Source organism: Adiantum capillus-veneris, chromosome 12 (genome assembly GCF_014529385.1).
Source record: "Adiantum capillus-veneris isolate H3 chromosome 12, ASM1452938v2, whole genome shotgun sequence".
Taxonomy (NCBI): domain Eukaryota; kingdom Viridiplantae; phylum Streptophyta; class Polypodiopsida; order Polypodiales; family Pteridaceae; genus Adiantum; species Adiantum capillus-veneris.
Genome location: NC_140942.1, coordinates 6,371,504 through 6,387,369, shown reverse-complemented (window position 1 = coordinate 6,387,369; position 15,866 = coordinate 6,371,504). Strand labels below are relative to the sequence as shown.

Here is a 15,866-nt window from a genome sequence, read left to right as displayed (position 1 = left end):
ATCGGGTATATTGATACATGGATCCCATCTTCGTCAAGTGGATGATGAGTTGAGTGGAGGAGGAGGTCATGATCTTGGGACAATACTTGCAAGTCCACCTACAAACGTTTTGTTTTCCCTCACCCTCTCATAGGAGCGGCAATGCTTTTCAAAAGCTTCATGAAGAGGGGGAGGCATGATAGAACACTTGAGAGATGTAGAGCTTGAGACTCGAGAGGTTTATGCAATGGAGAGCTTGAGAATTTTCGGTAATGGAGAGAGGAGGTGTGAGAGAGGAAGACTCAAGAGGCAAGCTTCATGGAGAGCTTGCTTGTAATTGAGAGGCTAGAGTTTCATGAAGATTCAAGAGGATGATTGCTTGAGAGCTATGAGGGAGGAATTAGAGCTTGAGAGGGTAGAGAAAATTGCAATCTCTCATGACTCATGAGAGAGCTTGAGAATGACTCATGAGTTAGAGCCTTGAGTTGAAACTTAATGCAGAAGAAGAGAAAGAGGGCATCCTTATGTAGATTTAGAGTGTAGACACTTGCGCTTATGAGAGAGAGAGAGAGAGAGAGAGAGAGAGAGAGAGAGAGAGAGAGAGAGAGAGAGAGAGAGAGAAGCCTAATGGTTCATGGAATGTTCTATGTACATTTGGTATCCAAGGTTGAAGGAACCAATGCAATGAGAGAGAGAGAGAGAGAGAGAGAGAGAGAGAGAGAGAGAGAGGAGGCTAATTTGCTAAAGGCATGTGGGAGGTGAGGGGGGAAAGGAATCCTAAGCTAGGTGGGAGGTATCCAATGCTAAAAAGGTAGCCCAAAAAGTCTCCCAAAACAGCACAGTCAAACGGTCAAACTGCCCGTTGCCCAGTCAAACGAACGCCGAAATTTGCCGGATGGGTTGGACGATACTAGAAGATGGGACGTGACCGTACGGATCGAATTGTCCGTCGAACGAGAACAATCTTGGCGCCGATAAGTTAGACCTACTAGCTAAACTACTAGTATGTACAGGAAACTAGGTGAGAGACTCTCTCAACCTATGCTCACTGGCTCACTCTGTCGATCTACACGCAGCCGCATCGGCTCTAGTGGTAGGCGAGCGTGCGTATCCATGCTAGATCTTGCATGTAAATCCTGTCGACAACTTTCTATGGTCTGCAAAGCTCCACGAAGCGTCATGCTAGTGTCAGTCACCGTACGACTGACAATCCTTGCTGCAAATGCTCCCACTGCAGCTGCTAGGTCGGGCCTCGACACTAGTAGGAGACGTCCGGACGCTGACGAAATTTGGCTGTACTCGCCTCCCATGCGCTATCTGTAATCACTGCATCATCAGGACTACTCATCGCATATGGATGTGTCACTGTCGAAAGTGGAATGGCTACATCCCTCTCACCCATAGACGAAACTGTGTATCTTGGCACCAACTCATTAGCCTCTAACATGAGCATATTAAAGAACTCCATGTTTGTCATCTTTGTCTGTGTCTTTAGGGAGCAGACCTGCTCTACCTCTACCTGCACAAACTCTGACAACACCAGCTGTGTCTCACTAGAGCACTGCCGCTCTACCTCTGTCTACAGAGACTACTGGCATGTCCTGCATAGCTAAATGCTCTGTCTCGTAAGCATGGTGGAGCTCACCCGCAAAGGAGACACGTTTCGTCTCTCGCTCAAAGCATGCCAACAACAAAATAGAGACTATGCCGTCTCAAACCTTAGACACATGCATAGGATATACCAAGCCACTACGGGCTCCTCTAGCAATCACTAATGAACCGCAATGCATTTGGAAAGACTCCTCTCTAAGAAGTGTCTGACAACCAAAATCTTCTGACTGTCTCACTGAGATCAAACTCTGTCTCAACTGAGGAATGTAGCGCACATGTCGTAACTTGTATGACGCACCACTAGGCAATGACAAACAAACGTCTCTTACACTCTCTATGTCAAACGCCGAACCATCGACCAAGTGTACACAACCAAAACTCCCACTAGAAAATGTGCTAAACCACTCACGACATGATGTGATGTGGAAAGCAGCATCGCTATCTAGTAACCACTGTGGAGAAAGTGTGCTATCTATAGACATATTTGCAATAGGTACACTCGAGGTAAGCATGACATCACCGTCACTGGCATAGACTCGCACTGTAAGTGCCTCTTTAACATGTGTCAAAGCCGTATCTGCATCACGTGTACATCTTTGCTGCTGTCTCATACTTCTGAAACAACGGCCCTAATGTACCCTGTGTGACCACAATGCCAACAACGCAAGTATTGGCAAGAACGAGACCGCGGTCTCTCAAGAGTCATCGTTGTAGACTCTAAACTGTCACACATATTTGCAACCATAAGTCAATGCCAAAATGGCAACAAAGTGGGAGATCACTCCACCACTACATAATCATGAAAACCATGACTAATCACATCAAAAACGATGCTCACATATGCACAAAACAGCTCCACAATCTGCTATCTGCAAGCATAAACTGGGACAAACAGCTCAACCGAGCGTAGAGCGCATAACCATATACGCAAGTAGATAGCAAACTAGCTCAAAACGCATCCCACAAGAGAAACTGCATGCAAAAATTTGCAAAAACCTGTGAAATGTGACTGTCTATCTGTAGCCACACAAGCATACGCTAATCCTCACTCCTGCGAGAGTGAGTACAAGAACACCAAACCATGTCCAAGCTGACAAAACTTGTCAAAGTGAGAGTAAACACTTGATCACTGTCAAAGTGGGAATATATCGACCACTGTACAAGATGGCATAACATTGCAAACTTTTATGGCGAGAAGACGGGGAAAAACGAACAGAGTTTCCTTTGCAAAATGAGCCAAAACTAAACACAAACCGCAAGCCAAAAAAATGCAGATAAGTGTCAGAGTGGGAGTAAACTCGACCACTAAACCATAAGAGTGTAAACTGCGAATACGTGCAAAACATGGCAAGAATCTGGGGACAACCGGACAGAATTTCCCCTGTATTTTGAGCAAAGTCTCAAAAAATCTCACCAAAAAACTGCGCCATAACAGACACTTGGTGTCTCAGTAAACAGATCCAAGAAATGGTCTACATACGTTGCCAAAAGCCTGGCAAAACAGCTCACTCCTGACCGAGTGGCTCTATGGACGTATACCTGTCCAAAAGCACCTGTAAACCTACGAATCTGCTACGTGCGAGCTGTGCCGAGCTCAAGCTGTATCCACAAATGGGTACATAGCATGAAACTGCACAAAACCGTGCCAAAAGCTCTTTGGAATGCTCCACACACTCGTACATGAGCACTACATGTGCCGCATTAGCTGTGGTGGAAAGACTGTGCAACTTGTGAGCTACCTCATCGGTTGTAAACTCGTCGATCAGAAACATTTGCCAAGAGTTGAGCGCGCTTGAGGGAAAAACCCGCTGTGGAATGGGCCGTCCGAGCCGAATGTGTCGTATGTGTGTCGTCGAAGCCGGAAAGTGGAGAATAGTCGAAGCCGAAATGCTGTGGAGAGACGCGGAGCTGGGCCGCTCCGGATGGGGGCTAGAGGAGAGCCGATGCCGCTCTCGCTCTATTGTCTCCTGCTGTGTCGAGGTTAGGAAGCCGAGGATGTCCATCGGAGCCAAATCTGCTCCGAAATGAGCGCATGGAAGGGAGGCTGATGCCGAAGCTGCACCGGAGGAGAGCCGGAATGCTCTCCCTCACTCTCGCTAAGTAGAAGCCGAGGAAAATGCTTGATGTCGTCTTCCGTTGCTGAGCGGAAGCACGCTAGCCAAATAGCCGCTTGATCGGTGTCGAAACCGATGCCGAGCCAATGTGTAGCCGTAGAAGAAAACCGATGGGTGGGAATCTCTCACCGAAAGTGGAATCCGAGAGCTGCCCGGTCGTAGGGCCGATGTCAAGAAGCCGATCTTCGGAGCCAATCCGCTCCGGATATGTCCATAAGCTGAGTCGACGTCGCCTTCCGCCGCCAGATGGGAGTCTCCGATGCCGATGACGGAGATCAAAGCCCTTCTCTCTCTCTCTCTCTCTCTCTCTCTCTCTCTCTCTCTCTCTCTCAAGCTCTCTTACGCTCGCTCTCTTTCACTCGCACTCTCTCATTCCCTTTCTGAGAAGAGCCATGTGTGAGGGATTACCTGAGACTTGGAGATTGTCTAATGTTGTGCCCATCTTCAAGGCTGGTGACCCTACAGAGCCTGGGAACTACCGCACTATCATGGTTGGACACACATTGGCACGGTTGTATGCATCCATCCTGGAGCAACACTTGAGTAATTGGGCAGAGGGCGAGGGGGTACGAGCAAAGGGTCAAGCCGGCTTCAGGAGGGGTTTCTCCACTCTTGATCATATTCTGACACTCAGGGCCATCATTGAGGAGGGCAGAGCACATGGGAGACGAATATATTGTAGCTTTGTGGACTTTCGTAAAGCATTTGACATGGTACCAAGAGCTCGATTGATGCGTAGACTACAGGAGATGGGGGTGCCCATAGAGGTGATTTGGGGGATTATGGCTTTGTACAGATCAGTGATGGGACGGGTACGCACTCCGGAAGGGGTATCTGATTTAGTTCACTCCACCATTGGAGTGAAACAGGGCTGCCCATTGTCTCCTACTCTATTTGGTATGTATGTTGATGAGGTGTCTGATTACATCGATAGAGAGGGTGACAGAGGTGCACAGCTGGCAGGGACGTGGATCCCATTGTTGCTATATGCTGATAATATTGTGCTGATATTTGACTCACCAGAAGGTATGCAATGACAATTGGATGCACTACGCAATTTTGCAGAGGATAGTGGATTGTGTGTAAACCTAGGTAAAACCAAGGTTATGGTGTTTAACACCACACCGCAATGGGTCAGGAGATCAGAACCCACTTTCAAATATGGTCAGGAGACTGTGGAGTATACAGATGCATACACTTACCTGGGGGTAGTCTTTATTGGGCCGAGATTTTCCTTGAGAAGAGCAGCAGAGACTAGACTAACTAGAGCTGGTGCAACTCTGGGAGGAATGGAGAGGATGTGTTCACGGGTTCAGTTCCAGGAACCTAGGACAAAGTTATGGCTCTTTGATACTTTGGTTGCCTCTACTATGTTATATGGGGTGCAGGTTTGGGGACCTTCTATAGGCAAGGATGGGTGGAGGCGTATGGAGAAGCCCCTGGTATCTATGATCTCTCGGCTAATTAGAGCCAAGGTTTCTGTACTGCATGATATCATTCGAGCGGAATTAGCTGCCCACAAGATCAGTCTCCTTTGTACACAGTCTGTGGGATACTACCAAAGACAGATATGCCAGGGTGGCTCTAGAGTCCTCCAGACAATTAGCTCTTAATGGGGATACATCATGCTGGTATGCTCAGATGACATCATGGTTTCAGACACATGGTTTCACCATGGACAGGTTGCCTCCTTTTCAATACTCTCTTCAGGCACCCTTGAGGTCTCTCACACGGGTAGAGATTAATAGACTCATCCGTCAGGATTTGATCCAGTTGGACACGAGGAGGACATGGATAGAGCCGTTACAAGAGTTGGGCACAAAGATGGCTTTCTATAGAGAGCATCTTCTCCACCTCACGGCGGATGGGTTTGTAATTCGACCTAGCTATATGGAGACGCATCTTTCGCATGGTTTGCGTTGTACCATTTGCCAGATACGCACGTCCTCACATCAGCTCGAGATTGAGACTGGCAGATTTAGAGGGACACCCGCAAATAACAGAATATGCCGCTTATGCCATCTAGAGCCAGAGACAGAAGTACATTACATATGTCATTGCACAGTGTACTATGAGATACGAGGTCGTTTTCACTGTCTATTCAGAGAAGGTTTTGGGCCTCTATCTAGGGTCATGAGTTATGAGGATCAAAGATGACTTTGTATCAGATACACCGCATTGTAACTTTCTGGTCTCATAGGTCACTTTGGCCTTTTTAAGACGTTAATATAACATTTCATTTCATTTCATTTCTCTCTCTCTCTCTCTCTCTCTCTCTCTCTCTCTCTCTCTCTCTCTCTCTCTCTCTCTTGGGCGTGTGTGAGTGGGGGACCGGAGGTCGAAGGGTCGGGGTGTCGAGGATGTCGGATGGCAATTCACTTGTGGGAGCGGGCCCTTGCACACAATAGTGTATGGTCAAAGTTTTTTTTTATTAATTTTATTCTCTGCAATTTGCTGCTGAAATGCAGGCTCGAAAATGTGCTCTGTTGCATTTCCCTAAGGTCATAAGCTCTCTCTGCGGCAGTCAATTTCCGGCCCCTGCTGTTCAATCCCTCCCCAGCTGCTGCTCTCCGAGCCTATTGCTTGCTTGACAGGCTTGCAATTGAGCCCGCTGCCCGGCTGCCCGATTTCCTCTATTGCTTTTGTTGCCGATTCCCTGTAGCCCTTTTCCCACTCGATTTCGACTTGCTTGCCTTCCAAAGGCTTTCCCAAGCTTGCCTTCGACTCCTTGCCTGCAGCTCGACTCTGCTTCCCTTGCTTCTACTGCTGGACAGTCTGCAGATTCCCGACTTGGCTTTGCTCTCAACTGAAGTCGCTGCACACAGGGATTAGCTGGGTAGCAGGGGTTCAGGATCGGGTGCCCTCTGCTCTCGATTCCTCCTGCAGTTCTAGACATCTGTTCTCTTCATGCTCTACATAGTGCAGGCTTTTGCCCCATTCTCTGCAGATCCATTTCCTGCTGAGATTATATGAGACTCATCAAGATCCCCTTCCAAGCCAAGAGGGGCTGCGCGCGCCGGGAAAACCGAGATCCACTCAATGCGGCTCCAATCTGCACCAGATCTGCCATTGCCGCTGAGCTCACGCCGAGCTCCGTTGCTTCCCTCTTGCCGGGAAGCCGTCGCGCGCTCCATTTGCCGCTGTAGCTCTGATACCACTTGTGAGGGTGCGTGTGAGGAGCTCCTTATTCTTCATATACAAAGAAAAGGCGTAGCGCCTTTACCCTAACACCTCCCACAAAGAAACCCTCCACTAATGAAGTTGACACGTCCAAGAAGCAGTCTAAATCTTCTTTTGGGCGAGGACAAGGACAAAAAAGGCATTTTTTTTTGCAAATCTTTTGAAGAAAGGAAAGCTTTAAGAGAGGCCAAGAAATACTACATTTGTGAAGAGGAGGGACATTTTGCTAATGAATGCCCACAAAAGAAGTCATAGGATAAGGATGACAAGTCAGAGCATAAAGGGAAGAAGCCAAAGCCCAATGTAGGACTTGTTCCAGATTTGGTTGGTGACCAGCCAAACATAGATGCCACGGAACTGTGTAGAGCTTGGGGCAAAGTTAGAGACCAAACAATGTTGGTTTTTTTTGATCCAGGAGCCCTTGCAAATTTTCATATCACCAGAATTGGCATCAAAGTTGGGCATTTGTGCAGAGGAGATAGGTATGACAGGTGAAGCAGGTTTGGTATGCCTTGTTACTCCCATTTTGGGGAAACTTCGTTTGCACATTTAGAGCTATGTGGATGTGGAAGAGTTTCATATTATGCCACTTGAGGGCTGCGATGTGTTATTGGGTATCCCATGGTGTTACAGGTTGCATGCTATGGTGGATACTTCTGTACATAGAGGAAAGACGCATGTCCTTGATGTAAAGCTTAAAGGCGAGCGTGTTCTAGTTGTTTCTGCTTCTTCTATTTCATCTATAAAATTCTTTGGAAGGCTTGCTGCACATGTTTTGAGTGCAACACCTGCCACTGTGCCCGACAATTTGGTGGACATGGTTAGAATTAATGCGCACTTTGTATGGTCAGTAAGAAAAAATATCAGTCTCCTCCAGGGCAGCAGGCATGCCGCTCCTTCCTGAGGTGGTGTTCTTGCACTTCATTAATCTTCAGCATGGAGCAGAGCCATGACTTAGCATTATGCACCCATCTATTTTCTTTCTTTACATATTCCCCCTTGTATATATATTGGTCCTACTGACGGGATTATCTTTTCTTTTTATACCTTGTACCTCCTCTACGTGATTTGGCTTGCATGGAGATAAAGAGAGAATGCTGCGCAAAAGCAGATCGTCATAAAAAGTTGACATAAGCTTTTGACTTGCATAAAAAAGGTTACCATGGAGATTTTGTAAAGCAAAAGTGTGTTTTTTCCTTTACTCAATAAGTGGATTACAACTACTGCGGCTAAGCCTAGAATCAAGATAATTTCTGGTAAAATTGTCAATTTGGCAGAGGTAGAAATTAATTTTGCTAAAAATAAGTTAATACCATTCGTGATAAAAATTGAAGTAATATCTGAGTCCTATCCTAGGGCTAGTTTTATTGAGTTGAGTTGATGGAACATTACTGCTTTGAAAAGGTTTTTTTTCACTCTATTGTAGTTTATTTAGTGAAAGAAACATTCTGCTCCAGGCTCCAATTCATGGCAACATCTGATCCCCCTCCAAAAACATCATCCATTAACTAAATAGGCTACTGTGATAATCAAGGTGTGTGGTCTATACTGAGACTTATGAGAATGTTGGGTTATGCTGCAAAGTGGGAATTACCAAGAAAGATCTATGCTGAACATAAAACTTATCTGCAATACGAATGAAGTGAATAGAGTTGGCTATGTCTTTGATTCAATGTTCTTTGTAAAATTTTTCTGTCTTTACAACATTTAGCTTTCAATGTCCTTTAAATGCAGTAGTGCAAACAAGGAGAACCATGTCTTTAAAAAAAAAAAAAGATCTTTCAATTTTTGAAGCTGGTTGGGTAAAGAACATATATCTGGGTTTGTATGTGCAGGATTTTGTTTCTCTGCTAAACGATCTGCAAGAAGCTTTTGGGCAAAAACCATGGGCACAGTCAACAGAGATGGGCTCAATTGAGATGGAAAAATGCTTGAGTCATAAGGTGGTAATTGCAAATTGAGAACTTAAAAATCACTTTAATACCTTCCAAGTTTATGCTTCAATTATTGCTTTACAGGTCACTGGGCTTATCTTGAAATTTCAATACCTTTTTAAGATTGTTGAGCATGACTTTCAGTGCTGGTTTCAAGCTTACAAAGGTACCCTCCTCTCTTCTATGCCTTTCTGCAATTCAGAACAGGATTTACAAGGTGTTTGTAAAGTTATTCTTGGTGTTAACTGGTCAGTTATCAAGAAGGATGAGATTATGTCAGACTGTTACCTACTCCGCCTTTTTCAAGTACGTGCCCCTCTTCTTCTTCTTCTTCTCCTTTAAATCTATACATTCTCCAGAGAGACTGCACTGTGGCCTTTGCTCTTCCTCAATCTATTTAATTGACCCATGTGACCAGTTGGCATTTGCAGTGTTGTGGTTAACTGTAGAATTGGCAGCTTAGAGCATAGCACAAAATTGGGGTGTCTGCAAATGGTTGAAAATATTCCATGTCATTGTTGTCAGGAGCGTAGTCTTTCCTTCTTAAATTTAGTTTATGTCTACAGTCCTCCATTTCCTTCTCAGTAAGAATGGTGGATAGTAGAAAGATGGCGGAGTGAGTAAATAAAGTTGAATTATACATTCTCCAGCCTTTGGTGTTTCTTGATTCAACTCTGCTGCGGGTCTCATTTTTGAATTCGAAATTTGGTGACTGTTGTTTAGAGAAGTAACTCCTCTACTAAGGATTGAGCTTGTTTATCCCTTTCCTCAAATCCATCTCACTCCACAATTTATGTATCCCTTCTTCATTGTGTTCAAAGCGAACAAGTGACATTATTGTCTTATGGAATATTCAGTGAGAGATGGTAGTTGAATAGTGAAATTAGACGAACTTAAATGCTAGAGGTTTATCTCCAAATGCCTCCGATACTACTCCTTTTCTTCCTTCATATATGATAACATGTGTGGACCTTCATTGTGGGTTACCTGTAGGTCTGGTAGGCTGCCTTGTCAAGCCTTTTTGGCTATTGTTTTCGGCAATTTGGTTCGTGTTCTCTTCATAGGAGGCATAGATTCCTGATTTTTCTGGTATTTTGGACTGGAAACAGCAGATCTGCCCCTCCGTGATTAGTAGATGTACTCCTTCGTGATTCTTTGCCCTATCCAATGCATTTACATCGCAAGAGGTGTGCAACTCTAAACCTGTTCCTGTTCTTTATCAAACTTGGTATTTTCTTGTGCATCTTTTGTTGAAGTTTTCCTATGGGCCTTTCACTCAGATGGAACCTTCAAGTGTGGCGGGTTTTAGAGTTAGGACTTCAATTTTTACGTAAAACAGTGAGCAGTCGGCTCTCTCTGCCTACCTGGCAATGGCTACTCCATTCCTAAAAAGATGTTCCTTTTACTTAACTCTAGTCATAATAAAACTCCTCTTTCACTACCCCTGACATAATGATAATACACCTCAATGTGCTTTGTGTGAGCATGAAAATTTGGGTTCCTTGCAACTGTCAATAAGCTTTGATTGTAAGTGTAGAATCTTGATAGTGGTGGTGGTCTGCTATCTAACTCTCAAATTAGTCTAACAAGGTGTTCGAATCATACCCTCGCCAGTTGTGAAAGCTGCAGTGCACTCTGCCTTACAACTAGAATTGACCGCAATAGTCTGCTTCTTGCTCAACCAAGATATTCATGGGTTGTCCAGCATGAAACAAAAACTACTAATGGACACTCGAGTATCATATAATTGTTAGTCTAGATGTAAGGAGAGAGGCTTCCTTGTGGCTGTGCCCGGTCTTGTGAGACTTAACCCTTGTTTCTAGATCTTGGACAATGTCCACAGCCATGCCGTTTCTTTTGTACAAAAATGAAATCAATTTTTGATTGATATAAAGTGCATCATCTCTATGCTATAACAAATATTCCGAAGCCTTGTGAATTGCATCATCTATAGAAGGGATAAAGTATGAAACACCGCCTAGTGATTTGGTTGGCATAGACCCACACACATGCGAATGCACTAGATCTAACTTCTCAATCCTTTTCTTCTTTGACACACTAGAGTGGGCTGGTCTAGCATGCTTAATATACACACAATGCCCACACATTTCAGAATATGAAAAGCTAAAAACAGGCAAATAACGCAAGCGAGAGAGTGCTTTCATTCCATTATGGCTCAAATAGCCTGACAGGCTATTGCCACAAAGAGGTTTTTTGCTACTCGGTTATATTGACAACATGATCCTAGAGTGTAGCCACATGTAAGGGGTAAAGTATACCACACTTGTCTCCTCTAGACGAGATCAAAGATCCTCTATGAATCTTTCAAGTGCCATTGCCAAAGCATACAAGATGGCCACAATCATCTAACTGCCAAGCGGAGATCAAACTCTTGCTGAAACCAGGCACATGTCTCACGTTCTTAAGCACAATTGGAAAAGCATTAGCAAGTGTCAAATGTATGTTTCATGCACCAACTATATCACAACGGAAGTTGTTGCACAAATGTACGCATCCACGTCTGCTATTATCTTAGGTAGTAAATGATTCTCTAGGAGGAGTAACATACTTGAATCCAAGATCCAACCTTGGAGTGAATGAGCCAACTTTGTTCTTCAAGAAACTTGTAGATAGAGAAGAGGCGAATAGAACATCTTCGTCATCACTAGTGATAGCATTGATTTTCTCCATCTTAGCCTTGCCTTGTACTCTCTCTTGCCATCCTCACACTTCTCTTTTTATTTCTTTTCTTTCCACTAAAAGCGAGTTTTTCTAATGTGATCCTTTAAAGTGAAAACTACGTCCTTATCCTAAGAATTACTGCAATGTCAATGAGAGTTACTGCGCTCATGTCACTTCCCTCTAAACTGATTGATACCTCAATCAATATTGACAGCAGCACTTTGCTTGCCTTGATCCACAAACTTCTGCCTAATCTCCTTAGAAAGCAAGCTGCCAACTGCTTCTCACAGTTTAGGGTACCATTGATTGATGTAGAATTACTGACAGCTGTATAACATATGCATCTCATGAAGAAGGGAATGAGCATAACAAACATATTGAGAAGCAACCATGTTGCCTTCTTTCATCCTCAAATCCAAAAGTTTTTTCATAAGGTGAACCATATTTATTTCCTTCTCATAAGTACTACACAACTTTTTGCATAAAGACTCAGTGGTCTTCTCATCTATCACACTATGAAATAAACTAACTGTGCGAAGTGTAGTCTAATGGTAGACTTTGACACTGTATCTAACTTAAGCCAATCCACGTCAAACATGGTAGCAGGCTTAGATGCAAGCTAAACAAGAGCTTTAACTGCTTCTTTTGAATAAAACCATTGTGAATCTTCTTTCCACAAAGAAAAATTACTACGCTCAAACCTATAATCTTGAAAGGCTCCTTGTCTGACGTAGATGCTTCCAAGCACAAGACTATGTATGTATCAAGACGGCCAATCAAGAAAGTAATCAGCACATCAACTACTCATAAAGTAGTACCCTATCAAATCTACGCATAGCCATACATCGGCAACATTGTGCATGAATCACATGAGATCTGATCCTTGGAGCAAAACTGACAACTGGCTATTGTGGGTCTAGCAACTACATAAATCATTATGGAAGCAAATCATCCCCACTAATGCATCTCAGATCCACACAACTATTGCGTCTTGCTCTATACGCATGAAAAGCATCTGTGTCAAATTTCTATACTTAGTTGTGAACATAGCGGCCATAGTATGTGTATGTAGACCATAGACGCCCTTTACGTTGAAGTAGATGATGGGATTGCATTCTAGGATGCTCATGCATCATAATCTTTCATTAATCAGTCCAAAACAATCATGAGTAACGAAATTTGAAGTTCGATAATGTTTGTGTGCACAAACATGGCTATGTGCGTGTGAATCAAATTGATTGTGGCAAATTATGGATGAGTTTTCAAAAGTGGGCAGATCTATAATCCTGCATTTTCTCAAACTGAGGAGGAATTTGGAGCTGATTTTTGCGATGCATGTTAAAATTTTCATTCCAGATGTTATTTCGTCTCTCATACAGAGGCCAATCGTGCACTAATTGAGAGTTATTTAGAAATCATGGCATGCTGTGTTTTATTGAACTTGGCTGAAAATCTACATTTACAAAGCCTTGTTCCCAAGGGAGGGTATTGTGATGGATATCTGACTGAAGCATTGTCTCTTTCATGTATTATGATGCATGCATCAATAAGGGAACAAACTCAATCACTTAGCATTCTCACAAAATGTATTGAACTTGGCTAAAAATCTATATTTACAAAGCCTTGTTCCCAAGGGAGGGTATTGTGGCGGATATCTGACTGAAGCATTGTCTCTTTCATGTATTACGATGCATGCATCAATAAGGGAACAAACTCAATCACTTAGCATTCTCACAAAATGTATAAATTCTTAGATAATTCTACAACATGTCATGTAATTTTCCGTGCTTGAATTGTCCATTCGTTTTTTTAGGTACATGAGAAACACAAGGGTGTTTGCATGTCATGAAAGGAACGATTGTGCAGGGATGGAGAACACGAGAGAGAGAGAGAGAGAGAGAGAGAGAGAGAGAGAGAGAGAGAGAGAGAGAGAGAGAGAGAGAGAGAGAGAGAGAGAGAGAGAGAGAGGGAGGGAGGGAGAGAGGGATACGATGAAATGAAATGATATATTAACGTCTACAAAGGCCAAAATTACCTATGAGACCAACAAGTTACAAACTGGTGAATCTAATTAAAGTTTGTGTGCTAAAAGAAAGACTAACATCCTAAACAAAATGTTGTAGTGAAAGTGAAAGTGGGGGAAAGACTAGAGTCTCTTAGTCAATACAAAGGTACAAAATAATGAGGGATGCAAGAAACTTAAGCTACTAAGAAGGGGATAACCCTCCAGCTCAGAGTAAATCCAGCATCGGTCGGTGTCGGATCTCCTTGATGTCCTCCATGGTCAAAAATTTTACTAGGTATCGTGCATGGCATGTCAAAATAATCGGAATCCTCCTCTGTAATCTCCGTCTATGCTGGGAAGCCCTCCTTTGTAATCGTGGACGCCTGGATCTCCCTAGGTCCATCGCACAGTCAATTAGTGTGCATCTAGTGGAGGTGGGATCCGAACTCTGCTGTAGAATCTATCTGTCTAGCTGTTTAGTGGTAATGGCGGGCCTGAAATAGTCCGTAACCTTCCGCTGAGTTGGAGAAAATGTTCTCTGTAAAAAGCCATTTTCGTGCCCAACTCTTGAGTAGGCTCTATCCAAGTCATCTTGGTGTCCATCTGAAACAAATCATGGCGGATAAGTCAGGTAATCTCCGTCCGTGTCATAGTGAGAGGGAATCTCCAAAGAGTACTGGAAGAGAGGCATCTGTCCATGTTAAAACCATGCATCTGGAACCAAGAAGTCATTTGTCCATACCAGCAGGCCGTGTTTCCCTGTAAGGCCAACTACTGAGAAGACTCAAGAGCAAGCCGGGCATATCTGGTCCCACAAGCTATGTATGAAAGAGATTGATCTAGTAAGTGCCTCAATCACCACCGGAGCGGCAGCTAGCTCTGCTTTAATATCAAGAGTAGAGAAACCTCTCCTGAAACTCGCATGTCCTGCTGCCGGTACACCCTCTCTCTCTACCCATCTACTGAACTGCTGCTGAAGATAGATACAATCGTGGACAAACTCCAAGTATCAGGGAGGCCCTCGCACATAGCACGGTTGAACATCACTACTAGAAGCTCTGCAAGCAAATCTTTGGCATGTATAAAATGCTCTGCAACCAGGCCATCGTGATCATATGCTCTCCTAGTCTTCATCCTATCAATGGCTTTCTTTACCATCTCGGCGTTAAAAAAGCACATGTGTGTGGGCATGGCTCTGGCGGATCTGGAAGAGGTGGCTGTCCTGAGACGGTGTAGAGAGATGATGCGTACTGACCCCATACCTCCGTAGAAGTGATGACAAGTGGGGGGCAGTGCTCATGGAAGAGTCGCTATGCCTCGCCTGAATCCTACTCACAGGCAGTCACAGATTGCTTCTCGGTGTTTGGTACAACAAAAGAAGAGGGTGTTTCTAGCTCGGCTAGAGCACGATTTATATCAATTGTTTTTGAGCCAATGACACCTAGAAGTAACTCCCTCTGAAGTTGGGCTCTCATCTCTTTGCACTCCTCATCATACCAACTATTTTGGGGTGTGCTCCCAGAGCGTCGGCGCTGCCCAGACTCAATATGGGGGTATGCCTTTGCTGTTGCATCCTATAGTGTCTCTGTCATTACGTAAGTGAGCTCCCCTAAAGGTCTCCTTGGATCTTCTATTCATAAGCATCTGTAGATACCATCTACGTAGACAAAATCAGTCTCTGAAGTAAAAGTGTATCGGGTATGCGTAGGTGTCTGTGCCAATCGAGTTGTGCTGAACTGGAATGAGATGGTAAACATGAGGAGAGCATGATCTACTACTACCCCAGTAGGCCTGGGCTCGACTGTAAAGTCCTGAATAGAGGGTATGAAACTGGGCTGAGCCAAAACATAATCCACTGTGCTGGCCCCATGTCTATGAGGAAAGCAAGTGAACCCACTCGACGCTGGAAACGTGTGGAGACCATTCAAGATGGCGAGTCCATGTGTAGTCCCCAAATCTGTCATATATCCCCCATATCCAGTGTGCTCTTCATCCTGCAAATACCTGGCCAATGCCGTATCACTGACATCCAATCCTCTCAACATTTCCTCTGAGGTATCGTAGAAAGCTGTTTGAGACTGGCCCAACCTAGCATTGACGTCTCCCAATAGAATGACATCTCCATCCCTAGAGAACTCCCATATGTCCTCATCCAATATCATGTAGGGTGACTTCCCCTTGGGCGATGCATATTAAGATGTGTTGGGGGCAAAATAGCATATTGCAATGTAGAGTGGCCTCCCTGTCTCTGCTATCACTCTAACCCACATATATTTGGCTTGCTCATCCCTCCAAACAATACGAATGAGGGGTTGCAGCTCCTCCCCGAATAGGATTGCCACCCCTGACCCCGTCCTCTAT

At 44.3% G+C, this 15,866-nt stretch overlaps 1 protein-coding gene across 5 annotated transcripts in view; it reads left to right on the top strand.

Annotated features, from left to right (window-relative positions):
- SNI1 (negative regulator of systemic acquired resistance (SNI1)) overlaps nucleotides 1-15,866 on the top strand; it is a 109,498-nt gene that overhangs the window by 24,913 nt on the left and 68,719 nt on the right. For all 5 annotated transcript variants that reach the window (XM_086524820.1, XM_086524817.1, XM_086524819.1 and 2 more), the window contains 3 exons: nucleotides 8,720-8,827; nucleotides 8,903-8,984; nucleotides 9,072-9,124. In XM_086524820.1, coding sequence (XP_086380946.1) covers nucleotides 8,720-8,827; nucleotides 8,903-8,984; nucleotides 9,072-9,124 — 243 coding nt within the window. The remainder of the gene's footprint in view (nucleotides 1-8,719; nucleotides 8,828-8,902; nucleotides 8,985-9,071; nucleotides 9,125-15,866) is intronic.